At 34.5% G+C, this 22808-nt stretch overlaps 1 protein-coding gene across 1 annotated transcript; it reads right to left on the bottom strand.

Moving 5' to 3' along the window:
* Nucleotides 1-19994: 19994 nt before the first annotated feature.
* Nucleotides 19995-20564, bottom strand: LOC128039940 (uncharacterized). Its single transcript, XM_052628880.1, has one exon. The coding sequence runs from the start codon at nt 20562-20564 to the stop codon at nt 19995-19997; it is 570 nt and encodes a 189-aa protein (XP_052484840.1).
* Between the last annotated feature and the right edge of the window lie 2244 nt (nt 20565-22808).

The following is a 22808-nucleotide window of genomic DNA, read 5'->3' as shown; positions in this document are numbered from 1 at the left end:
GGAGGAATTCAGAGGCAAGGTGGATGATGATCTTGCAAAAGCCGAGTATTGGCTAATGAATACAAAGAGAGTCTTTGTGGAGTTGATGTGCATTCCTGAAGATTGTTTGAGATGCGTTGTTTCGCTACTAAAAGATGAAGCGTATTTATGGTGGGACACTTTAAGCATGATGACATCGAGTGATCGCATTAATTAGGATTTCTTTCAGATTGAATTTAGGAAGAAGTATGTTAGCTGATTATTTATTGACAAGAAAAGGAAAGAATTTTTCAAGTTAAAATAAGGAAATCAGACTGTAGCTGAGTATGAACATGAATTTTTCCAGTTAAGTAAGTATGCCTGTAATATCATATCAAATGAGGAGGAAATGTGTATTAGATTTGGGGATGGGTTGAATGATGATATCCGTATGTCTGTAGAAACATTAAAGTTACGGGAATTTGTGAAACTTTCAGAACAAGCTGAGAAGGTTGAAGAAATTTGCAAAAGTAAACAACTGTCAGATTCAAAATTTCGAGACTTTAACAAAATGGGGTCGTTCAAGCCTGCTCAAACATCTCCATCGAAGAAATTTAGAAACGACACAAGTCGATCAGTTGCCCCTTAGAGTTCACTAGTAGAGAGAAACTGAGGTGTAAGAAATGTTGAGAGAACCATTCCTGTTTGTGATCAAATTCGGGAGCTTGTTTTTGTTGTGGGTTTACTGACCATTTCCTTCGCAATTGTTCGAAGAAGCAAAATGATTTTGGTAATCAATCAAACAAGCCTGAAGCAACTTCCCAGAGAGGTAGACAATCTAGTAATGCCAGGAATACTACTCCTGGTCGAGGGAAGAATATCGAGATGAATGAACGGTCTGAAACGAGAACACCAACTAGAGCTTATGCAATCAGAGCTCGTGAGGAAGCTACTACCCCAGATGTTATTGCGGGTAGTTGTTCTCTCTTTGATATTAATATATATGCATTGATTGATCCTGGATCAACTCACTTGTATATATGCACTGTATTAGTAGATAGAAATAAATTACTTGTTAAGTTCACTAAATATACTATCAAAGTTACGAATCCCCTAGGTTAGTGTGTTTTAGTTAATCAGATGTGTAAATTGTATCCACTGAAAATTAGGGGTTACAATTTTCCCGCTAGTTTGATGTTGTTACCTTTTGATGATTTTGATATCATTATGGGAATGGACTGGTTTTTTGAGCATGATGCTATAGTGAGCTGCTAAAGGAAGGAAGTTAGTTTGAAGTGTCCAAATGGTGAATTTATTTGTGTTAAGACAGACGAGGTCGATTGTATTACAAATGTAACTTCGGCATTGACAGCTCAAAATTTGATTTAAAAAGGTTGTGAAGCTTATTTACCCTACATTCTTGATTTGAAAATGACTGAACAAAAAATCAAACAATTGCCAATAGTCAAGGAGTATGTTGATGCTTTTCCTAAAGAATTGCATGGGTTGCCACCAACACAGGAAATAGAATTCGTGATCGAACTTGTGCCTAGAATAGCTCCAATTTCGATAATACCGTACAGGATGACCCCTACTAAGTTGAAAGAGTTGAAAGTGTATTTGCAAGAGTTGTTAGATCACAGATTTATTTGACCGAACGTATCACCTTGGGGCACTCCAGTTTTGTTTGTAAAGAAGAAAGATGGGTCAATGAGACTATGTATAGATTATCGATAGCTGAATAGAGCTAACATCAAGAATAAATACCTATTACCTCGTATTGATGATTTGTTTGATCAATTAAAAGGAGCTATAGTGTTTTCGAAAGTTGACTTGAGATCTGGATATTATCAGCTAGAAGTTAAAGAGCAAGATGTATCGAAAACTACATTCAGAACTAGATATGGTCACTATGAATTTCTAGTGTTGCCATTTGGTTTGACCAATACTCCTGCAACATTCATGGATTTGATTAATCGGGTATTTCAGCCATATTTAGATCGGTTTGTTGTGGTATTCATTGATGATATTCTGATCTATTCACTGAAAGAGTTGGATCATGCTGAACATTTAAGAATTGTAATGCAAACTTTGTGTGAAAAACAACTGTATGCAAAATGCAGTAAAAGTGAATTATGGCTGCAAGAAGTAGATTTTATAGGACATGCTATTTCTGCAGATGGAATCAGGGTTGATTCGAATAAAATATCAGTGATTGTTCAATGGAAAATTTCGAAGAACATTTCTGAAGTTCGAAGTTTCTTGGGTTTAGCTAGATACTATCGATGATTCGTTAAAAATTTCTCGATCATTACTTCACCTATGACCATGTTATTACAGAAAAACATCGAATTCGCTTGGTCTGATAAATGTCAATAAAGTTTTGATCAACTGAAAAGCATGTTAACAGAAGCTCCAGTAATAACTCAGCCTGAATCTGGAACGGCATTTGTTGTTTACAGTGATTTATCTCTCAACTGTTTAGGTTGTGTGTTAATGCAGACATGGAAAGTAGTAGCTTATGCTTCTCAACAGTTAAAGCCACATGAAAGAAATTTTCCTACTTATTATCTTAAGATTGTCGTTATCATCTTCACTTTGAAGATATGGAGGCATTATTTATACAGTGAGAAATGTCATGTGTATACTGATCATAAAAGCTTAAAATACTTGATCACTCAGAAGAAGCTGAATTTGAGGCAGCGACGTTGGTTAGAATTACTGAAAGATTATGATTTTGTTATTGATTACCATCCGGGAAAGGATAATGTTGTTGTGGATGCACTCAGGAGGAAGTCATCATTGTTTGCACTTTGAGCATTGAATACTCATTTGGCTTTGAATACCGATAGTTCTATACTGGCAGAATTGAAGGCTAAACCCTTTGTTCTACAACAAATTCGAGAATTACAAAATGACGATCTGTAGTTGATACTGAAACGAAGCTTGGTTCAGGATAATTTGACTATTGAATACAGTATTGGTGATGATGGTATATTGTGTTACCTAATAGAATTTGTGTTCCGAATAGTTCAAATTTTAAACATGATACTCTATCTAAGGCTCACAATAGTACATATTCTATTCATTCGGGTAGCATGGAGATGTATTGTGATTTGAAACATATGTACTGGTGGCCGAGTATGAAACGTGAGACTTGTGAGTTCGTATCCAAATGTTTGATTTGCCAGTGGCTAAAAGTAGAGCATCAGTTGCCGTCGGGATTATTACAACCTGGTATGATTCCTGAGTGGAAGTGGGAATGAATCACGATGGATTTCGTATCTGGTTTGTCTATAAATCCGAAAAAGAAAGACATGATCTGGGTAATTATTGACAGATTGACTAAGTCAACCCATTTTATCCCAGTCAGAACGGATTACTCACTTGAGAGGTTAGCAAAATTATATGTGTCAGAGATTGTGAGGTTACACAGGGTTTTGACATCTATTATTTCCCATCATAATCTTTAGTTTTCACCTAGATTTTAGAGTAAAATTCATGAGGCTTTGGGCACTAAACTCAACTTCAGTACCGCGTTTCATCCTCAAACGGACGGGAAATCAGAACGAGTAATACAGATTCTCGAAGATATGTTATGATGTTTTATACTCGAATTTGAGGGTAGTTGGGAAAAATATTTATCGTTAGCTGAGTTTGCTTATAATGATAGTTATCATCAATCCATTATAAAAATTGCACTTTTTGAAGCTTTATACGGAAAAAAATGTAAAATGCTGTTGTATTGTTCCGACCTGAGCGAATCCAAAATGGTAGGGATTGATTTGATTCAAGAAACTAAAGAAAAGGTTCAAATTATTCGAGATAGTTTGAAAGCTGCATATGATCGTTAGAAATCATACGAAGATTTCAAAAGAAAGGATATAGAATATGCTGATAGCGACTAAGTATTTTTAAAAGTTTCTCTCTATGGAAAAAGGTGCTTCGATTCGGCAAAAAAAAAAGTTAAGTCCAAGATTTATCGGACCGTATGAGATTACTAAAAGAGTCGGCCTTGTAGCTTACATACTTGAATTGCCTACAAAACTAGAGAAAATTCATAATGTGTTTCATGTTTCAATGCTAAGACGATATAGCTCTGATCCTTCACATGTGATTCCTCATAATGAAATTGAATTACAGACAGATTTATCATATTCTGAAGAACCAGTAAAAATTTTGGCTCGGGAAGTCAAAGAACTTTGGAATAAACCAGTACCATTGGTGAAAGTCTTGTGGCATCGGCATGGTACTAAAGAGGCTATCTGGGAAACCGAGAAATCAATGAAATTACAATACCCGAATCTATTCTCAGGTAATAATTTTGAGGATGAAATTTCCTAAAGGGGGAGAGTTGTAATAGCTCGTTTTTCAGTGATATCAGAATAGTGGTTTTGGGGCCACAATTTTGATGAGTAAATTAATATTTTATTATTTATTTAGTGTCTACGAGATTTTATTAAAGCCGTATTAAAATTTTGTTAAGAAATTTTAATGTTTAAATGCTTAGTTAAGTGAAAAGGACTAATCGTAAAGGTGAAAAAGTTGAATTCTAATAGTTAAGAGAGTCAAATAGCTTTATAAGTGAATGTTAACGGACTTGAATGGTAATTATACCATATATGTTGATAGTGGATGTACATGGATTTGGTATTATTGAAATTTTAATAATTTTTAAAGGGTAAAAAGGTAAATTAGTAAATAAAACTAAAAATAACATAAGAAATCATGCCCATCTTCTTCAATTCAACTCATCTCCACCAAAAGTCACCATAGAAAGGAACTAGGGCATTCGGTCTAGTTTATTTCATTGCATATAAGTGTATTTAAGCTCATTTTTAATGATTTTTATGTTTTTGAGATCGTTACAGCTAGGTCCAGCTAGCCCATACCTCTGTTTTTGAATCTGTTAAAAATTTTGGAAGTTACCATTGATGAATCTTGAATGTTTTTTTATGATAACCATGTGTTTGAAGCTTTGATTGTCATATTTGGTTGAATTGTGAAGTGATTTTTGTTAGATTTTGATTTAAGGATTAAATTGTTAAAATGTCAAAATCTCAAGGTTTAATAGTGAATTTTGATGTACAATAAGGACTGTTAAAATGGCTATAATATTCGACTATAACTTGATTATAAGGAAATAGTCAATTTGATGATTTTTAGGTTAGAGGAATAAATTGCAAAAATTGTAAAAGTTTAGGAAAATGTGTAAATAATAAGAAGTTAGGGATTGTACATATTATATGAAATGTGAAATACATATGAGATTAATATATTGGATTTAACTATCATATAAATTAAAACTTGGATAAAAAAGACAATATTTGAAGAAAAGGAAAAACAGTAGATTATTTCTTGTGTGTTGGTCGGAATCGAATAGTAGGTAAGTTCATAGTGTTTCAATATGTAATGAATTTTTACTTGTATTTTTGCATTATAGTTCTTTAATTAAATGACTATAGTTAATAATTGAATAATTGCACATATGTCCACCTGTTTGACTTCGGTACCCCTAAACGAATTTACGTGCCTTGATTGTACTCCGGTAAACCTGAAATAATATATATATATATATATATATATGAATTGTATTTAAGTGTATTAGACTAAATGATATACTATGTCCTTACTAAGTTTTGCAAACTTACCGGTTCTTGTGAATTGTTTTGTAGATAACTGTTGCTGGCATTTTGGAAGGATCAACCAGTTGGCTCACACTATCCATCAATGTTGGTAGTTTTTGTGTCCTTTATGGTAGTGGCATGTATATGTGGCTGGATATGTTGGTTTGGTATACTTTGATGTTTTACTAAACTATGTCATTAGGTACTTTAATATACTTGTAAATAGGTTCTTTTTTATGTAACTAGAATGGTATGAAAATGAGTATTTGTAGTATGTTTTGGTATATGTTTGAGCTAGGTTACTATGCGTGAAATGAAACAATGTTGATATGCTTTGATAGTTGATGTTTTGAGATAATCGTAGTATCTTTGAATGGCACATTTGTTAGGTGAATTAGGTTGTTGAAATGGCATTTTGATGCAAGTTTGAATGATGCTTAAGTACCATGAATGTGTGCCCAAATAGTGTGAGTGTATATGCATGAAACAGTGTGGTAATGGTTTGATTTTAAGTACATTTTGGGTTCACACGGTCTGAGACACGAGCGTGTGACCCTATTCAGAGAGCTACCCGAGTAAGGACATGGGCTGGGACAAGTCCGTGTGTCCCTTGTTCGAAGGTTACATGGCCAGAGACACAGGCGTGTGTCTTAGCCATGTGACCCCTGTTTCCAAAATTTTGTGACTTTTTACTAGACTTTCTAAATAATTTCAAATTAGTCCCGAATCGCTTCTAAGGTATGTTTAGGGCCTCGAGGGCTCGATTTTGGGACAGTTTGTATGCATATGTTTTGTTTATAATCTGTTTATGTTATTGAATGAAGTTAAGTTTAAATGTTTCTGATTGTACGGTAATGCTCTATGACCCTAAATCGGCGACAGATACGGGTTAGAGGTGTTACAGACCACTTCACTATTTGCTAACTTTTCACTAAATCGGATGCAAAACCTCGACTTAAAAAATGGATTTTATTATTGCAGGAATTCGATTTGGAAATTAAAGATAAAAAAGAGGTTGAAAATCTTGTAGCAGACCATCTCTCGAGACTCGAGAATCCCCATCTTGAACAGCTTAATGAGAATGGGATAAATGACTCATTTCCTGTAGAATGACTCTTTGCAGTAATCGATTCTAAAGACCCTTGGTTTGCAAGTATCGCTAACATCTTACCAAAAGGGTTGACTGATCGTCAAAAGAAGTGATTCTTTGCTGATGTGAAAAAACTATTTTTGGGGGATCCTTTTCTTTTTCGTGTGTGTGAAGATCAGATAATTCAAAGGTTTTTTTTCAACCAGAAGCGAATAAATTTTTGGACCATTGTCATTTGAGAGCGATAGGACAATACAGTGGGATTAGGACAGTACATAAAGCACTTGAATCAAGTTTTTATTGGCCCACACTATTCAAAGATGCTAACAGGTATTTCACTTCTTGTGATAGATGCTAGAGAACATGTAATATTTCCAAACATGATGAAATGCCTCAAACTTACATACTTTCTTGTGAAATTTTTGACATTTGGGGTATTGATTTCATGGGACCGTTTCCTAGTTCTTATGGTAATAAATACATACTTGTAGCAGTCGACTATGTATCAAAATGGGTTGAAGCTCAAGCTTTACTAGCTAATGATGCTAGGGTGGTTGTTAGATTTCTTAAGAAACTATTTACTTATTTTGGAACACCTCGAGCAATCATTAGTGATAGGGGTACACATTTCTGTAACACTCAATTTGATAAGATTCTTAACAAATACGATGTACATCATAGAACAACTACCCCTTTTCATCTTCAAATTAGTGGGCAAGTTGAAGTGTTGAACCGAGAATCGAAACGCATCCTAGGAAAGACTGTAGAGACAAATAGGAAGGATTGGGCTTTAAACTTAGATGATACTTTATGGGCTTATAGGATTGCATATAAAACACCCATAGGAACTCCCATACACACTTGTTTATAGGAAGAGTCGTAACTTACCACTAGAACTCAAATATAAAGCATTTTGGGCGATAAAATTTTTGAATTTCAATCTTAAACTTGTATGTGATAAGAGCTTATTGCAACTATTTGAGTTAGACGAATGGCGAACAAATGCTTACGAGAGCTCGACATTATACAAAAAAGCAACGAAGAAATGCCACGACACTCATTTAAAGCAGCCTGAACAATTCATAGTTGGAGATATAGTGCTTTTATATAATTCAAGGCTCAAATTGTTTCCAGGAAAGCTAAAATTGAGATGGTTAAGTCCGTATATGGTAAAAACCATATTTCTCTATGGTACAATAGAGGTAACACATCCTGAATATGACATATTTAAGGTAAACGGTCATTGATTCAAATCTTATATTAGAGGTGACATTAATATCGAGAGAGAGGAGCTTCGAATCCGAAATCTGAATCAGCCTAGAGTAAAAAGGGAAAGTCGAGCTTCAACTTTAAATAAGCGCTTCTCGGGAGGCAACCTGAGTGTTTCAATTTTGTTAATTCCCTTAATTTTGTTGCATGTTTAATTTGTTAAAAAAAGTGAATCACACGGCTGGGAGTGGTACACATGGCCTGGCAACACAGTTGTGTGTGACGTACGTCCTGGACATACAGGCGTGTCCTTGGCCGTGTGCAACTAAAGCTAATTTTTTCCAAATTTTTTGCGACACACATAGCAACAAAGACTTACACGATTTGAAGACATAATTGTGTGAGTCACACGACCTAGACACACGAGTGTGTCCTGGGCCGTGTGCATCTTGGGACATAATTATTTTAGGTTTCAATTGTTACACGGTCTAAGATGGTCCACACGGCCTGGCAACAACGTTTTGTGTGACACTCGGCCTGGACACACGGGCGTGTCTTAGGCTGTGTCCATACTGGAGTATATTTTTCAATTTCATTTCAAAACAGTGAGTTACACAGGTGAAAGGCACAATCGTATGAAACACACGGCCTGCCACACGCGCGTGTGTGCGACCGTGTTTATCACACAGCCTCGCACACATAACTCTCATTATCCCCCTCGTCGCACCACTGTACGTAGCCGTCCCCTTTCCACCTTCTTTTTCTTTCCGTTCAAAACACCCCCACACACCTATGTTCAGCACCATCGTACAGTTACGCAAACGCACCACCATTTGTTGTATTTTTATCTTTTATCAATTTTTTATTATTATTATTTTATTGGTATTCTTATTTATTTATAATTTTAGTTTTACTTTATTGCTTTTTAGTCTGCTTGTTATTTGTACTTCATTTTGATTTTTAGTTTTTAGTAGTTAATTTCTTTCATTTACTTCTGCTTACTCAATAATATTATTAGTTTTGATTTACCCTTTTAATAGTTGTTAGTAATAAATTATGTGATTGATTTTCGTGAGATGGTTAGTTGATGACTTGTCTTTACTGCTCATTAGTTACTTTGTATGTTGATATTTCTAGTTTCCTGCTATTTGATTTTATCTTCTATTTTAGGTATATCATGATTAACACTCGCAACAATTCCAAATTCATTGTCCCTGCTTCAAAAAAGCAGAAGACTCCGGGCACAACCTCATCCTAGGGCCCATCCTTCGATGCACGTCATCCTTGTCTACGATTTTCACCGGGTCCTCACGAGGACCTATATCAACTTCTTAGGCAAAGACCCTTGGGTTTAGGGCGTTGCATAGATTGGGAAGCATTACAGACAGTACACTTAGTCGATAGAGTGCACGCCCTAGTAGAGTTAGCTCCTTGGGACAGATTCTTCTCTATTGTCGATCCCACTTACTTAGAGCTTACACAAGAGTTTTGTTCAACATTTGTTCTGTAGCACGTGATGTCAAGACAAGATGAGCCGTGCGCTATTTCTTTTCGACTCAGTGGTATGATGCATTATTTAAGCGTCTTGGATTTAGAGCTACCTTAGGACTCTATTCTAAGGAGTTCATGAGTGTCGAGGGGTTTCTCAGCTTATACCGGCACATCCATCGTTCACCGTCTTTATGCTAGATAGAACTTACTGCTAGTACGATGCCATATGACCCAAGTCGATCGAATGCGACTTCCCTACCTCTGACATTACGCTATATTCATACCATATTGGTACACACATTGATTGGTCAGAGGGAGAGCACCAGAGTCATTGGTACATTCGACACTTATTTTCTTTGGAGCATGACGATGCGACGCATCTTCGATCTTGCCTACTTTGTCGCCCTATCATTTCGCCATCAGACTGACCATAATAGGAAGGATCCTATTTGTTTGGGCCTTTATGTGACTCGTCTTGCACGACATTTTGGCCTCATTGGTTCTCTGGAGCAGTCATCCTCATTTACATTGGTTGGAAAGATGACCCCGTGGGGATTATCGATTATGAGTCATATGAGGATGATCGAGCGATAGCATGGAGTGGGTCCTCTTCGATACAAATTGTCTCATTTCGATCCTCAGGATGAGCATGCGAACTTCCCCGACGATGTTCCTTTTCTCCATGAGGATCCATCTCCGAGGCACCCTACCGGTGCTTCTATCGTTGCACTTAAGGATCTTTCTGAATTGTTTAATTGCTTCAAGCAGTGATGCTTTGAGCGGTTCTACAACATTGATGCGACTTTGTAGCAGATATGTCAGCATCTTCATATTTCTCCTACTAATCCTGCGCCTCATTATCCCGACGCATCTCACGATGACGATCACTAATCTACTTCTGTTTTATTTGTTTTATTTACTTTATTTACAGTTGAACTTCTTTTTTCTTTCCGGTTATTTTATTTTTATTTGTTACACTTCTTTATTTTATTTTTATTTTTCTTTTGAACTATGTTTTTATTTTCTTATTTTGATGGTTGTTTTTATTCGAGTTTGTAACCTCTAAATCTTCTTATTTATTTGTGTTTCTCTTCTTATTAGTTTCTTTGAAACATGCACTAAATTTAGATTTGCTCACAATTCCAATTTTCTCAATTCTGGCGATTTCATCCATTTCATGGCAGTTTTAGTTCTCTCCCTCTCTTTTGATATTGTGCTTATTTTGTGTTTATATCTATTTGTACATTGAGGGCAATGTACATCTTAAGTGTGGGGAGCTTGTTTATATTTGTCATAAAATCTCAGAATTATTTGTTGAGTTTAAGTAATTTCACACACCCTCCAATAAAGTGAATTTTTTTAAAAAATTTGGATTTTTATTGATGTTTTGTTGGATTTATTTGTGGATATTTTTGCATTGGTTGATTCAATCTTTAAGACATGAATAAGTCGAGCATGATAAGTTTTTTTTTAGAAATCATATTTTAGGTTGTCTCCCTAAACTAAAGAATTATCTTGAAATTTTGAATTTACAAGTTTGACATACAAATCATAATTTTTGGTGATTTTTTGAGCCTATAGAGCATATATTTTCTTTCATGCTCATTTTATTATTGGTTATGAGTGTGTGTCAACTAGATTTGTTATTCTAGAAGTTGCTTCGATTATGCATGTCGAGACCACACCATTGATTTGATATACTAAGATGATAGAGACACTTAGGCTTTAACCCACTTAACCTGTAAAAGGCTTAGCTATTAAATTAATCCTTAGTGAACCCCATTGATCCTAACTCATTAATGTTAACCCATAATCCATATGTTTATTGTAAAATTTTCTCATTTATTGACTCCCTTTTTGTAAAGATTTGATTTGGTTAGTTGCCTAACTATGTTTCATTCTTCTTGAACTGCTAAATTTTATTCTTGTTTTAAAAATATATAAAAATAACATATATTTATTTGATTGAGCTTGAATTGTTAGTTGAATATTCTATTGAAAATCTCATTTTTATTCTTGATTAGTCTTGTTGATGTTAATTATGTTAATTCAACAACTGATTTTTTTTTCTAGTTTGGTAATTTATTAACTCAATCTCGATTATAGCCAACTTTTCTAGCATTTTCAATACCCTTAACCTAAGCCCCATTACAACCTTTTAAATACCTCTTGATTGGTGTGTCATCTCATTTTATAGTGGTGGAGATTTTATTTTCAACCAATCCTATGGTAATGACATTTCTCATTTGACTGTTGAGTGCTTAATATTTGAACCTTAAACACTTTGAGTTCTTTGAGTAAATCTTTTTTGAGGATGTTAATTCTTGTTAATTTTGAATTTAAGGTAATTATTTGGATAAAGGGACACACCTATATTTTTGTGCTTTAAAAATTTCAGCTTGGATTTTTTTAATCTTTAGTGTCCTTTAGTTGAATTGCCAATGCATGATTGTTTACGAATTATTTGAGACATTATTGATGAAAATGAAAATTTCAGAAAAGTTAACTTTATTGTGGGTTGAGGATTTTTCTTGAGGACAAGAAAACACTTAAGTGTGGGGATATTTGATAAATGTCAAAAGTAATGAATTTTTAGATGATCAATCAACAAAAAATGGTGAATTTTATACTCCTAATCTTTTAAATTCAAGTTTCTATACTTAGGGGAGCATTTAGGAGCAAAACGAGCGAAAACAGAGAAAAAATCAGACAATTTGAGTAGATTTTAGGAGTCACACAGGCTGGGACTTCTCATACGGGCTAGACACACGACCATGTGCCAGACCATGTGGATTTCATGATTCGCACTCTGGGCATGCGAAAAAAATGCAATTTTTAGGTTTTTCAGGCATTTTAAGACCTATAAATACCAAATATAAGAAGATAAAAGTTAGATGTTAGAGAATATTGAAGAAAACAACTCGGAAAATACCATTGAAGTCGACTCTAAAGCAGATTTCTATCAAGATTGAAGATCTCCTTTTAATTTCTTTGAAGTTCTTTTATGAGTTTATTTATTTCTTGTGGTTATACTAACTTTGAGATGTTTTTATTCGTGATTATGAACTAATTTTCTAAATACTTAGGGGAGAATAACCTTATAATGAATTATATCTTTTGATTTCTTAAATATTTGAATCTTGTTCTTAGTTATGCATGCTTAATTCTTGATTTAATATTTCAAGATTATTAATTCATGTTTGATGTGCTTAATTCAGAGGAGGAATAGACCTTGTTTAAGGGTAGATTTAGCATAATTGAGTGGAGTTGCATGCAATCCTAGAAATAGGACGACATAAATCTAACGGATTAGAGTCAAATCTAATAGGGGAATCCATAGATCGAGTTAATGCAATAATAGGGATTTTAATTAGAAAGAAATTTCAATTAATCAAGCTAGAGTCAATTGCTCTCAGTCTTAAAGAGAGATATTAGCATAATTTAGGGATTTTTACAGATCAAGATATTAAGTGAATAAATTGTTCAATTCAAATTGATAATGACATATGCAGTCTAGGTGGATTCTTTCATGGGTGTTGTTTCCCTTCTTGGTTATTATTCAATTATTTTACTGATTTTTTCTTTGCTGAGTTCTTAGTTAATTAATATAGTTAATTTTAGTTTAATTCTGCCACTTCAATTTTTCGGTTAGATAATAGAAAGGTGATAGTTACTAGTACTTTTAGTCCTCATTGGAACAATATCTTTGCTCACCATAGCTATACTATTTATTGATAGGTGCACTTGCCTTTGTCATAATTTTATTTGGTTTCGTAGACATTAGTCTGCAACATGGAATGCACGAGTGACTACAAATATAGATATTCTACAATGGTCTGGATGAAAACCTAAGTTTCGGGCTAGATAGAGAATCAAGAGGAGCTTTCATGAATAAAACTATGAAGGAACTTGTTATTTAATAGAGGACATGGCTATGAGCTCATAGATGTGGCCGGTAGAATGTTTCAATTATCATCCAAGACCCCCAACGGTCAAAGTAGTTCAAGAGGAAGATAATCAGCAGCAAATCCTCGAAAAGCTCAACTGATTAGAGATGGGTTCCAACCAACCACTAACTCTTGAGGCATATCAAACTAGGAATTATTCACCTAGAGGTCATGGTGACAATGAAATATGGAGAGGTTATTTTGAGTACCAGCCTGAGGAAGCAAATTATTTGGGAAGTAGGGTTGGAAACCCATATTCCAATACCTTTAATCCTGGTTGGAAACATCACTCCCATCTAAAGTGGGAAGGCAACCAAGCAGGGAATTTCAATCAAAACAAAGAGATTCCTCCTTATAAAGCACCCCATATGGATAAGCCTAAGGAGTACGAGTAGAGGTACACAAATAATGAGCCCCATGCACATGACCTAAAAGAAGAGCTGGATTTGTTGAAGGGTGATATGAAACAATTAACAACACTAATGACTCAAATGCAAAAGAAAATGGACAGTTGCATGTAAAGTTTAGAGGCTTAGTTGAGTTAGTTGGTGAATTCTTCTTAGAGGAATAGGATCACAAGCATTCCAAGCAACATAGAGAATAATCCTAGGAGAGATGGAAAGTAGCAAGTGAATGCAATTACGCTATACTTGGGTACAGTTCTGGAAAGCCCAAGTATTCCAGCTCTAGAAGAAAGAACTAAAGAAAAATTAAATAGCCCTGTGGATGACTCTGTAATTGAGGAAAATGCTCAGAATGAATAGGAAAACGTAGCAGAACCTGAATCGAAGGAGAGTATCAAGTCAAGCAATAAATCTATATCATTCGATCAAGGCTTGAGGACAAAAAGAAAATGAACGAGATTGAATTTTTATGTTTTCTTAACTTATTTAAGTCCCTAAATATAAATCTACCCCTACTGGAAGTAATAGATAAAATTCTGAAATAAGCCAAATTTTTAAAAGAAAATCATTGTTAGCCATAGGAAGCCGAAAAAGGGGAACAAATAAGTATAAATGCATTATGTAGTGTTATCATCACTAAAAAGGTACCCCTTAAGTTAAAAGATCCAAGCATCTTTAAAATTCCTAAGAGATAGAGGAACTAAACTTTGGTAAGGCCTTATGCGATTTAGGGGCCAGTATAAATTTAATACCCTTACCTATTTATAGAAAGCTCAGATTAGGGGAACTTAAGAACACCATGATAACACTACAATTGGTTGATAATTCGTTGGTACACCCCAAAAGGTTTACTAAAAGACGTATTAGTCAAAGTAAAACGGCTTATATTTCCTGTAGATTTCATTGCCCTTGACTTTAAGGAAGATCTTGAGATTCCCATCTTGTTGGGAAGACCGTTTTTAGCCAAATCCAAGTCCACCATCAATCTAGAGAGGAATGAACAAATAATTAAAATCGATGGGGAAGTGTAACTGTTTAAATGTGGTAATCCCTCGAAGGATGAGGAAAATGCAGCGTACTTAGTGGAAAGCTGCAATGCATTATTTTTTCGTACCACTAACAACCTAAATCAAATGTATTCTCATTATCTCATGTGTGCAGGAAAAAAAAGCTAAATGCTCGAGCAAGGTGTTGGAAAAATCTCAGTTAGAAAATGATTTTATTGCATAGCGAAAATTTAAAATTTTGAAAATTGACCCTATTTGTGATATTTATAGGAATAAACCTTAACCAAATCCATACTTGTTTTTTTGGCTTAGTAAATGTTCGTTGTTCCCTGCGTTCAACCAAACAATCCTCTCTGCTATTCTTGTACCACTAATTGCTTTGAGTGTGGGCTCGAGCCAATTGAATCGAAACACAAAACTAGAAAAAGTTCTCTCTTTTAGGGGTGAGAATGAAAATTCTCTCTTCTTAATAGAAATCGGTAGAATTGTTATTCCAAAAAATTATATGTCATAGTTGAGAATAAATTCTATCTATTTTTTGGCAAAATAAAAACCTCTTAAAATTGTGTTAATAGCTCTCCTAGTGTCATCTATTTATAGGAACAGAAGGTAGAACCCTTATTGAGTTATAGTGGTTTATTACAAAGAGAAAAACATCCTACATAGAATAGGACTAGGGTGGACAGCACACCCTAGCATTTCCTACTAGGGTTGCTGCCCACTTCATATCCATGAGGGGTTTTTAGGCCTCTCTCTCATCAGGTCCAATTACGAGTACTTCCTGAGCCTTTTTAACCTAATACTCGGTAATGTGACCCAAACCAATTTAGTTTTTTTTGTTTCCCAAAATAAACTTTAATATTTATATATAGAAAAAATTTCTCATCCCTATTTTACCCCAAAATTTTTTTAATGATTTTAATCTTGGTAAAATTTTGACGATTTTTCCCTAGTAAAATTTAGAGAAAATATGCTCAACATGTTCACTATGACCAAATGGTTTATTTTCATTTTCGGGGTTCAAAACAATCCAAAACATAAACTCATTCTTCCAATCATTTTTTAAGTAATCAATATAGGATTGAAAATGGATTATTTCCATTTTCATTTCCATTTCCATTTCTATTTTTGGAAACCTACATTCATTTCAAAATGATTTCATTGCTCCTTTTCAGAGAAAACCATAACGGTACCTGAATGTTTCCCATTTCTCTTTTCCTATTCATTTTGTTCATTTTTATTCAAACACGTAATTCATTATTATTTTCAATGAGCTAGAGGAGCGGTCTATTGGACATATGTAGTTAAGGCTCAAATGATTTATAATTAATTTCTAACTTTTTGCCTATTAATTATAAACTCATTTAGTCATGAAGTCATTTCACAATAGTATTGTGAATGGCTATGAATTCCATTATTTTGGGCTATGAATTCCACGGTTGTAAATAACGCTACATATTGTAGAAGTCGTACACCAAAGCACCAGCTTTTGGTTCCTTATCTATTTGAACTCAGGCTTTTACTTACATCAAAGTGTACGAGTCACGCATACATAGTCTATCATCCACTCAGGATTTAGGTATGCCATACTGTGAACGTCACAAGTTAATAAATCAATAAATGGATTCAGGATCTATTCTACTTGGGTCTAGTCCGATATACTATCAGTCCATTCAGTCACATCTATCTCTCTATCTTCTGGGAGTCGTCCGCTCCGACGCCTAATACAAAGCATCTCCATGATAGATGGCATATTAGTCTTTCAATTGATTTTCTCATTTTAGATTAGACTAAGGACATGTTTAGGTTCGTCTGCTAATGGAAGTTGTCTTTCTGTATTACAATCTGACCACGTAATACTGCTTAGTATTAGTTAAACATTAGACAACCATTAAGCAACATTTGCTTATATTTTGCTTTGCATACAAAAAACATGTGACGAAAATATACAAAGTATTAATGTAATTCATGAATAATTTTATTAACTAATCTGTTCAAAAAATTACAAGTGTATTTAGACGAAAATACTACACTTGGGGCACTATATCCAATAGTCTCTCACTTGCCCTAGTGAAGTAGATAAGTCATGTTTTGTATTCTTGTGTCCCTCCATATGTTTCCTAAAGAGGTCTCTAGCTAGTAGAGCCTTGGAAAAACAAATCCCCAGGGTTTGTTCTCATATGTAATCTTTGACAACAACCACTATTCTGTCAAACACTATCATCTCTCTTATGATACTTTGTATCAATGCATTTTGTCTTTATGTGGTTTCTTTGAGCCTTAGCTATATCCACACTATTACATAACTTTTTCCATACCTCATAGTCGCTCCTCTATAGTGAACTTAGTACTGCAACCCTGCTTGACATTTATTCACACTATGGACCCGTCGTCTATGATAAAATACAGCCTGATGTCGAATTTCTCGAATCCTGGCACATTTTGAAGTCAGAATCAGCATATCAAATAAGATTAAGATCTCCTCTGGAATACACAAGTATATAATCACTCGTTCTCTGTAAATACTTGAGTATATGCTCAACTGCTTACTAGTGGCTTGGTCCTGGATTCGCCTGATATCGACTTACCAACCCTACTGCAAAATAGATATCTGAGTGTGTGCTAGCATAGCATACATGATACTTCTTACTATCGAAGCATAATGAACCTTTTTCATGTTTTCTCTTTCTTCCACTATCTTAGGATAGTCCTCTAAAGAGGCATGAAAACTCGTTATAGAAGGTTAATTTCCCTTCTTCGAATTGGTCATTGCATAGTGCTCCAATATCTTGTCTATGTATGAATCTTAAGATAGTGCTATCACTTTTTTCTTTCGATCCTTTAATATTCAAATACCTAGAACAAAATTAGTTTCTCCCAAGCCTTTCATACTAAATTGTTGGGTTAACCACATTTTAACCGATGACAATGTCTCTACATCATTTTCAAATGGTAGAATGTCATCTACATATAGAAGGAGAAAGACTATCTTTCCATCACCTAAACTTTTATAAATTACAAGGTTCATCTACACTTTGATCAAATCCAAAATTCTTAACTGCTTGATCAAATCTTTGATTCCATGAGTGGGATGCTTGCTTAAGTCCATATATAGATCTAAGTAGTTTGCAAACTTTATGCTCATTTTCTTTAGCTATATATCCGGTGGATTGCATTATGTAGATGCTCTCTTCAAGATAGTTGTTGAAAAATGTTGTCTTGACATCTATTTTCCAGATCTCATAATTGAGAGCTACTGCAATGGATAGTAATATGCGGATTGACTTGAGCATGGCAACCGAAGATAAGGCTTCTTCGTAATCGATACCTTCTTTTTATGTATAAACTTTTTGCTACAGGTCTGGCCTTATAAGTTTCCACTTTTCCATTCACATTTCTTTTCCTCTTATATATCCACTTACACCCTATGGGTTTTATACCTTCCGGTAAGTATACAAGTTTCCACACTGAATTGGAATACATAGAGTCCATCTCAGCTTTCATAGCTATTTTCTAGAGCTTGAAATTAGCATTCTGCATCGCTTTGTCATATGTGAGTGGATCATCATTTTCCTATCTGATAGACTTAGTGTTAAGAACACTTCGGCCAGATGGGAAGAACTCAGGCGTACGCGAGACCCTCCCACTACAGTGAAGCTCCCTATATTGCTAATCGTTTGCAAGTTTTCTATTAGGAGTTAGTTCTGGAAATGTTTCCATAGGGTTTTGTATATTTTCCAAAAGCTTCTCGAATACCTCTTTACTCTAAGGTTTGAAGTCATTCATGTAACTTTCTTCAAGGAAAGTAGAATGAGTTGAGACTATAACAATTTACTCTTTCGGGTTATAAAACAAACCACCCTTTGTTCCTTTTGGATATCCTACAAACATGTACAATTCTATCCAACTTCCTCGCATCTTTATCTAATACGTGGACAGGGAATCCCCAAATCCTAAAATGATTAAAATTCAGCTTTCTAAAATGCCACAATTCATATGGGGTTTTCAATGCTGCCTTAGTTGACACATCATTTAGAATATAGCAAGTTGTTTGCACAGCGTATCCCCAAAAAGAGATTGATAGCTTCAAATAACTTAACATTGGACATACCATTTCTAACAGTTAACTCGGATATAATCCCATTCTCTATGAGGTACCTTAATAACTCATCAGATAAATATTCCTCACATTGATCAAAGCAAATTGTCTTTATGGGTAAACCTAGTTGTTTTTCCACTTTCGCACGAAACTCTTTTAATTTATCAAAGGTTTCACTCTTACGATGTATCAAATATACATACCCATATCTGGAATAGTCATCAATAAAATTTACATAATACTCGTAACAACCTCTTACACTAATGCTCATGGGGCACATACGTCAATGTGCACAAGTTTTAGGGTTTTTTCGACCCTCGCTCCTTTTGCATTAAAAGTTTGCTCAGTCATCTTACCTTCCAAGTGAGATTCACATTGTGGAAGATGAACTTCTTTAAGTGAACTTAAAATGCCATCTTTCACAAGTTTAGTGATTCTTTCTCGATTAATATTACCAAATCTCAAATGCCAAAGGTACGCCTTATTAGAGTGAGAAGTTTTAAATCTTTTATTCGATATTTTAGTCTCAAGTAGTATGTACATCTTTGATTTGATAAAATAGAGATTATTTGACATCCATCCGTTATAGATAAGATTACGATTTCTAAATATTGCAATTCCATTATTAAAAGTCACGGTTAAGTCGTTATTATATAAACATGCAACGAAAATTAAGTTTCTTTTGAAACTTGGCACATAGAAAATGTCTCTTAAAATAATCTTCCTAAAATGATCAAAATAAAGATGTACATCCTCACTGATTCAGACAATGATTAGCTCTTATCTTTAAGATCTTATCTTTAAGATCTTTTATCTCCTCGAGCCCTTTTAGACAAACATAAACATGATTAGTAGCTCCTGAATAAATGACCTAGTAGTCTATTGAATTTTCCATTAAACAAGCTTCTATCATCAAGAGTTTCATACCTTTCCTTTGGTTGCTAGGTATTCCTTTCACTCTTTAGAGTTTGCCTTGAAGTACCCTTTCTTGCTATAGAAGAAACATTTAGACTTAGATAAGTCTTTAGGCTTTTTGGTTATCTTCCTTTTCACTTGTGGTGGCCCAGAGACCTTAGTCTTGCCTTTCTTAGCTTGCTTTCCCCTCTTTTTTAAGGAAGAAGCGATGACTATATTCGCTTTTTTGGACTAGCTGATCACCATTCTACATCAACTCATATGATTGTAAGTCCTTCATGAGGTGTGTGAGCATCAGGTTTTTGTTGCCAAGGTTATATACAGCTCGAAAACCACCAAAATCCTTGGATAAGCTTTTGAAGACTATCTCAATTTGAGTGTTCTGGTCCATATTGGCCTCTTTGTTCACGGCTTCGACAAAGTAGCCCATAAGAGTGATCATATGGTCTTTGACCAGAGTGCTAGGCTTTTGCTGGGAATTCATTAAGCAAGTTATAGCAAATTGTTTAGCCAATGTAGCTTGGCCTCTAAACATGTCCTCTAGCTTATCTAGAATCGCTTTAGCAGTCTTATAACTCTCCAGTTGCTTATACAGACTATTGGTCACGCTTGCCAGCATATAGTAACGAGCTATCTCATCAGACTCTTCCCAACATTTTCTAGCCTCAGCTTGAGTGGCTGAAGGGCACTTAATATCAAGAACTTTTTTAAGTTTCTCACAACTTAGGACAATTATCAGGTTCATTTTCCATTCCTTATAGTTATTTCCATTCAGTTTGTTTTCAATGAGTATATTCAATAAGGGAGTTGGTGCCATTTTCAGACTGAAAATAAAAAACTCATATATTAACATTTTTATATTAAGCAAATGTTTAAAAACATTTTGCAACATTATAGTATGCACTAAGATGATGCATGCGTCTTACATTAAACCTTGAAAACATTTATAAGTTGTTGCAACGATATTTCCCACACCTATTGAATCAAGCCACCGTGGGGTGATCATGATCAACAAGTAAGAACATGAATTTCCATAGAATTAGTACACGAGCCTATTTCCTTAGGCAATTACATGCACTAATAAGCATGTAACGTTTGACCATCATTCTAACTTAAGTAGAGCTCTGTGGGGAGTTACTTAACTAGAAGATCTTGAGTGTATAACCATAAACTCAACACCTATCGCATCATTACCAAGCACAACCTGGCATTCTGATACCAATTTTTGGAAAAAATTCAATTTCAAAACGATTTTCTTGCATGGCAGAAAATTAAAATTTTAAAAATTGACCCAGTTTGTGATATTTATAATAATAAACCTTAATCGAATTTGTACTTGTGTTTTTAGCTTAGCAGACGTTCGTTGATCCTAGCTTTTAACCAAACGATCTTCTCCACCATTCTCGTACCATGAACTGTTTCGAGTGTAGCTCAAACCAATTTAATTGAAACACAAAACTAGAAAAAAATTTCTCTTTTTTTGGGGTGAAAACAAAAATTCTCTCTTTTTAATAGAAACCGATAGAATTGTTATTCCGAAAACATAAATGTAATAGTTGACAATAAATTCTTTTTATTTTTGGTAGAATAACAATATCTTAAAATTGGGTTAATATCTCTACCGGTGTCATTTATTTATAAGAAGAAGGTAGAACCCTTATTGAGTTATAGTGATTATTATAGTAAAGTTTTAAGCTCATATGGTTGTATTATGACATGTAAATAGTAAAATTATGTGATCAAGTTTGGGAGATTGTTGAATATTATGGACATAAATAATAAGAAAAAATTATTATTTATTATGGTAAAAGTTAGCCCAAACTAAAAGTGATTTATATGGACAATGCTTATTGGGCTTTAGTTATTAAATAAAGCAAGGGTTAAACTAATTTTTAATTGATCACAAGTTAATTAGAAATTAAGGTTAATGAAAAGAAAGAAAGTCTTGTTACCTTAGCATGCCTCTGTTTATTGTTTCTAGTATGTTTTTGGGTTTTAGTTCGTTTTATATTGATTATTTCTTTGTAGTTTGACGGTGCTGCTCTTATTTTATTTTCTACCTTTTTTACTCTACTCTCTAATCATCTTAGGTTGTAGAATCATGGAAAAAAGAGTTGGTAGATCTATCACTAAATGATGAGGAGGAAGAAATATTGCAGGCACAGATGGATCCTGATTTTGTACCTAATGTTGTTGATTTATGTCTGATTGGGTGTTTTCTGACTGTAAGTGTTATTCATTTTTCAGCAATGAGAAGCACGATGGCAAATTTATGGCATTCGGTTAAAGGGGTCCAAATCTCAAATATAGGGGAGAAAAGGTTTTTGTTTAAGTTCTTTCATAGAAATGGATTTGGAGAGCGTAATAAAAGGGTCTCCGTGGACTTTTAATAATCACCTCTTGATGCTACGTCGTCTGGGTGAGAGGGAAGATCTGTTGAAGGTGCCACTAATTCTTGTGACTTTTTGGGTTCAAATTCATGAAGTTCCACCAGGTTTCTTCACTGAGTCTTTAGCACGTCAAATAAGGGGTTTTCTTAGGAATTTTTTGGAGTTTGACGAGTCCAATTTGGGGAAGGGGTTGTGTACCTATTTGCATATAAAGGTACAGTTGGATGTTAGATGACCTTTGAAAGAAAGAAAAAAATGATGTTTTTTGCTGGAATTTGTTCCCATGTCAATTTTAAATATTAGCGTTTAACCTTGTTTTGTTTCTTCTATAGACAGTTAGGGACAATGATTCTTTCTATTAGGCCAAAATGATGTTAGGGTATGCAATATCTAAGATGGGTTGGGATCTGGCTCTGTAAGCTTAGTAGTCTTCTAATGAGCAGTGTGTGGTTGCGAGAAAATGGGGAATACTTTTAGAGGTAATAATTTGGATAGGCGAATCGATCCCATGTTGGGAGTAAATTTATAAGGGATTTGAATCTTGTATCTCGTTGGGATGGTGTTTATTAAAGATACAAGGACAGACAGAAATGGATCATGATTCGGAAGACAGTGTGATTGAAGGGGGTGATGGGAAGAAGGGACCTAGAAGAGAGGGTGACAAATCTATT

This window comes from Gossypium raimondii, chromosome 3 (assembly GCF_025698545.1).
Source record: "Gossypium raimondii isolate GPD5lz chromosome 3, ASM2569854v1, whole genome shotgun sequence".
In the NCBI taxonomy this organism is placed as follows: Eukaryota; Viridiplantae; Streptophyta; class Magnoliopsida; order Malvales; family Malvaceae; genus Gossypium; species Gossypium raimondii.
This window is presented reverse-complemented; position numbering and strand designations above follow the sequence as displayed.